We start from the raw sequence: 5,083 nt of genomic DNA, 5'->3' as shown, positions 1-5,083 counted from the left end.
CTCAGCTCGGGCTGGACTCGAACCGCTGTTGCTCAGAGCTCAAACTCTTGAGCGAGCTCTTAACCAACTGAGCCACTCGGCCGGCCCTAGTTTATATTCTCTTTTATTGCAGATGGGCATTCTATCTCTGTTCAAAGCCTTTTTGTTAAAAAACCATGTTTGCTTTTTCAGTTTCCATAACAATTAGAGAGAAGTTACCCCGCAGCATTGCTTATAAGGTAAATGAAGATTGGAATTAGATGTCATCTAGAGCCTATAGTTTCAGCCCTAAGTCAAACAATCAAAGGCTTTCTCTCTTGGTACCTCAGACCAATAGGCAAAGGCTGTGCTGACAAGCACAGGCAAATCTTCTGTCCCACTCCCAACACTGAGAGCCATGCCAGCTCTTCAAACGCAAATCACTCAGAAAACTGAAATATTCCATCCGCAGGCAGAGGACTAAAAGCAGTGAGAGAGCAATACCTGGATATTATTCAGCAACGTATTTAAAACAAAATATGAGAGCGTTTCCTCTCAATCTCTTCTCTAAGTATCCTGCAATTTTTATCTCATAACAAAAGAATCAAAATATAGTCCACCTAGAGAGAAATAGCCCCCCAGTATTTGCAGACCCTAAGCCAACGCCTACACCCATGCTATTCTTACTTCTTGGCCTGCACGCAGTTTCTTATCCTCATCTCCCACTAGGCTACCAAACACCTCAAACACCCAAGTAAAATGTCAAATTCTCTAGGAAACCTTTTCTGACCACTCAAAGAATAAGATTTGATAGAAATATTGGGTTGTCAGAAAAGTCATGATGTATTTTTTCTGTTTTTCGTTGCAAAAACGCGTCATGACTTTTCCAACAACCCAGAAGGCATTCACTAGTGATTTACAATATCAACTAAAATTACTTAGGATGTCTAGACTCACACCTGAGATAGTACTCCTTACATTTCCATGAGACAATCCACTTACTTTCTGCAAAATAATTGGGTTTTTTTTCTGGATTCAAATCCTATAAGCAAAAGCAGTTTAAAAAAGAAAAACAGAACTGCCTTTTTAAAAGCATAAGCAGTTTTGAAACAAATAGCAAGTGAAAAAATGTAATGGATGCAATTTCAACATTGACTTTACTCAAAGTGTGGTTTTAGGCTAACTGCTTAGACTCTCTGAGCCTGTTTCCTAATCTTTCATATGGGTGTCCACCATATAGGTTTTTGCAAGAAACAAATTAAATAAAATGTAAAACATCTAGTACAGTTCCTAACACATAGGAGGGCCACAAAAATCAAAAAACATTTTTGCAGTCTATCTCTTCTAGGATACACTTTGTCACTAGATTCATTCCTATAGCTAGTTAGTTCTCAGTCTAAACCAGTGTTGTCCATCCAATACAGTGGCCATTAGCCATATTACTGAGCAATTACTGAGCCTTTGAAACGTCTGGCTAACCTGAATTGATGTGTGTTTTACGTGTAAAAGGCACACCGTATTTCAAAGACTTAGTGAAAAAAATATAAAATATTATCTCAATATTGTATATTGATTACTTGTAAAGAGATAATGCTTTGGATATATTGGATTAAATAAAGTAAAATTAATTTCACCTGTTTCTTTTTACTTTTTTAACGTGGCTACTAGAAAATTTTAAATTATATATTTAACTCTCATTACATTTCTATTGGACAGGCTGATTTATACTTTGACTTCAAGCTGGTAAATATGCTCTTCACCATAGTGACAGGGGTTCAATCCGGCCAATCCACCGCTTATCCCAGCTCATTTTAACACTACCCACTTCCGCAACACGGGAAAGCTGACAACTTAATTGCTCTTAATTTTTAAAAGCATGGAGCGCACAGATCCGCCGAGGCAACTCGCAATTATTACCTACACAACAGATAAATGTCTTGAGAAAAAACCCAGAGTCCTCTCCTGTGGGTGTCGGTCAGCACTGGTGGGGGTGCTGGGGCTTTGAACAGAAAGGGGTCACCCTTTAGAAAATGAGAAGGGACGACGGAGCTAGCACCCAGATTCTGAAGAAGTGTAATATGGAGCCCATGGAGTAGAGGTCTGAGGAAGAACGCGTTTTCAGCTTCGGGAGGACGAGTCTGAGTGAGGCGGGTAAGGAGCTGGGCTGTGGCAGAGGCTGCAGGGAGGAGCGGTACCTTAAGAATCCCCCTCATCTTCGCCAGAAAGGGGCGAAACTCCTCGGGTGGCACCTCCGGATAGAGCTGGCTCCGCAGGAGCTCCTCGGTGATGCCCGGGTTCCCGTGGAAAGCTTCCTGGGCCAGGCCGTTCAGCAGCCCGCTCAGGGACTTGCAACTCTCAAGCTCGCCCGCCATTGTCAGCGGCGGCCCCGCCCCTCAACAGCTGAGCGCAGGCCGCCACGGCAGCCTGGATGGGCCTAAATAGACTGGGCAGAGGCGCGCGGGGAAAGTGGGAACGAAGTTCCACCAGTTTGGCTCTGCAAAACCCGTTCTCTTAGGTTGCCACCACTGAACTATTCATTGAGTTCCAGAAGGATCACTTTGCTTCCGCTGATTTCCTTCATCTTTCCACAGTCCACTCAAAGGAAAACACTTGGTGGAGATCACTTGAGATGGGTCAGCATCCCATAAAAAAAAAGTGGCAGTTTCAATTTTGCGTGGCTGCATCTCACCCAGGCCTTGCCATGGAACTATCACTCAGATCTAATTTCTGTCTAATCCTTACCTGTCCATCTTTCGTCCAAAAAAATTTATCTATCCCCTGCTAACATAATGTGTTTGCTTGGATTGTTACTTGCCTTTTTATATACATGTGACTTATTTTTCTTGCTAGATCAAGTGGCTCTGATTCAATGCTCCTTTCCATAATAAATATTTTGTCAACACCTTTTATTATCCTGAAATGATATGCATAGATAATAAACTGCCTACCCATATAATTTCAAAAATATCAATATATTATTGATTCATAAAAAAGGAATTAGGGCTCAAGAGTGCGAGCTCTGAGCAACAGGGCTGTTGGTTCGATTCCCAGCCTGAGCTGAGCTGCTGCTGAGCTGCCAAGAGGTGGCAGGATGGCTCAGCTAAAAAAAGAAAAGAAAAAAGGAATGAGGTACTTACACACGCTATAAAATGAATGAAACTTAAAAACATGCTTGGGNTCCCAAGCGAGTTCTTAACCATTGCGCCACTCGGCCGGCCCTATGATATATGTTTTAAAAGGATCACTAGTTTATTTGTCAATTATATCTCAATAAACCTGGAGGGGAAAGGATCACTGGTAGCTGTGCTGAGACTAGACTGTAGGGGGCAGAAGTGGAATAGGAAGACCAATCCATAAGTTGTTACATGTATTTCTAGATATCTAAAATAAGATCTATACATATTTTTAATTCAAAGTATAGAGGAAAAGAGAAATAGATAAATTAACTTTGATTGACAGATAACTAAGTATAGGAGTAAATCAACAACAGACAAAACAAAATCTAATAGAATTTTCATTAAATATTTTTGTTTAATATGAAATTTCAGTGAGGAAACACAAAATCATCAACAGAGAGCAGTAGTGAATACAGAACTTAAGTGTGCCAAAGATGATCTAGCTTTATAGTTAAGAAGATATTTCTCTAGAGTTCTAGTAAACTGGAATTAGGAGTATATGAGTACCCACATGGTTAACCCACATGAAATAGGTAGTGTGCAAACACATATCTATAAGAAGTTTAAATTAGAAATGTGAGCCAAAAAAATTAGATGCAATTGGCAGAGCATTTATACAGGATGTCATCTCCCTAACTAAACTCCCCATTCTCAAGGAGCTAACAAAAATAAAACTAGACCAAGTGAGTGGCCAGCTTCATTTTATCTACAAGCAGATGAAAAGTTTGCCATTTTGTGATCAATAAGCAAAGCTAGAGAGGGTCAATGTCACAGCCAAGTCGGGTAGGAGAGCTCCATTCCAAGTGGAAAACAGGGACCGGTACAAATGCCAGCACACCACACCTGGTCACATAATGTGAAGGTTGGAGGGAAATCCTGAAGCTCCGGGAGCACCTGAACCTAAAACATGGCCTATGAATGAATGCGGGCAGCTGGCAGTAAAGAGCCTATTCACTGCCTATTCTTTGCTAAGATGTGTATTCACTGCCTATTCTTTGCTAAGAGTTACACATTCCTTCTTTCCTTTCCTCCTCCTACCCCTGTGGTCCCTCTTCCTTTTACACTTTCTTCACAGAATTTGATTTTCTATAGGTGACTGAAGGTATGGCCAGCCACCAAATGAGGATTGAGGTACTATTACTGCTTTTTTATCATCAGTTCATTTCCCTTTGCTTAGATTCCTTCATTTTTTCTTTAATATTTTCCTCACTGCTTTTCTTCTAGCCTGCATGTTGAATTCAGGATTACTGAGACGCTACACAAAGAAAAAAATATTTTGACCTCTGCTGTCATTTATATGTAAACATATACCCTGCCCATCTCATACTCACTAGGACAGCTACTACAAAAAAACCCAAAACAAAACAGAAAATATCAAGTGTTGCGGAGGAAGTGAAGAAATCAGAACCCTTGTGGAATATAGAATGGTACAGCCATTGTGGAAAACAGTATGGCAGTTCCTCAAAAAATTTAAAATAGAATTACCATATGACCCAGCAATTCCACATCGGGCTATATTCACAAAATATTGAAAACGGGGTCTCAAAGAGATATCTGCACTCCTGTGTTCATAGCAGCATTATTCATAATAGCTAAAACATGGGAGTAACCCAAGTTACAGATGAATGACAGATGAATGGATAAGCAAAATGTGGTATATCCATACAATGGAATATTTTCAGCCTTTAAACGGAATTTCTGACACATGCTACAACATGGATGAACTTTGAAGAAATTATGCTGAGTGAAATAAGTCAGTCATCAAAAAACCCAAATACTGTATGATTCCACTTATATGAGATATTTAGAGTAGTCGAAAATCAGAGAGAGAGAAAGTAGAATGGTGGTTGCCAGGAGCTATGGCAGGGGCTAGTTATGAGAGTTATTGTTTAATGGGTATAGATTTCAGTTTTAAAAGATGGAAAGTGCTCTGGATTTGGACAATGNGG

General features: G+C 40.2%; 1 protein-coding gene across 2 annotated transcripts in view; it reads right to left on the bottom strand.

The window, feature by feature from the left end:
* Positions 1-2,364, bottom strand: part of COMMD1 (copper metabolism domain containing 1) — a 126,403-nt gene extending 124,039 nt beyond the window's left edge. For both annotated transcript variants that reach the window (XM_019634106.1, XM_019634167.1), the window contains exon 1: positions 2,154-2,364. In XM_019634106.1, the coding sequence (XP_019489651.1) occupies positions 2,154-2,330 (177 nt within the window). In that variant the 5' untranslated portion in view covers positions 2,331-2,364. The remainder of the gene's footprint in view (positions 1-2,153) is intronic.
* Between the last annotated feature and the right edge of the window lie 2,719 nt (positions 2,365-5,083).

Source organism: Hipposideros armiger, unplaced genomic scaffold (genome assembly GCF_001890085.2).
Source record: "Hipposideros armiger isolate ML-2016 unplaced genomic scaffold, ASM189008v1 scaffold_2, whole genome shotgun sequence".
Classification (NCBI taxonomy): Eukaryota; Metazoa; Chordata; class Mammalia; order Chiroptera; family Hipposideridae; genus Hipposideros; species Hipposideros armiger.
The sequence above is the reverse complement of the archived record's forward strand: the minus strand, read 5'-3'. Positions and strand labels throughout refer to the sequence as shown.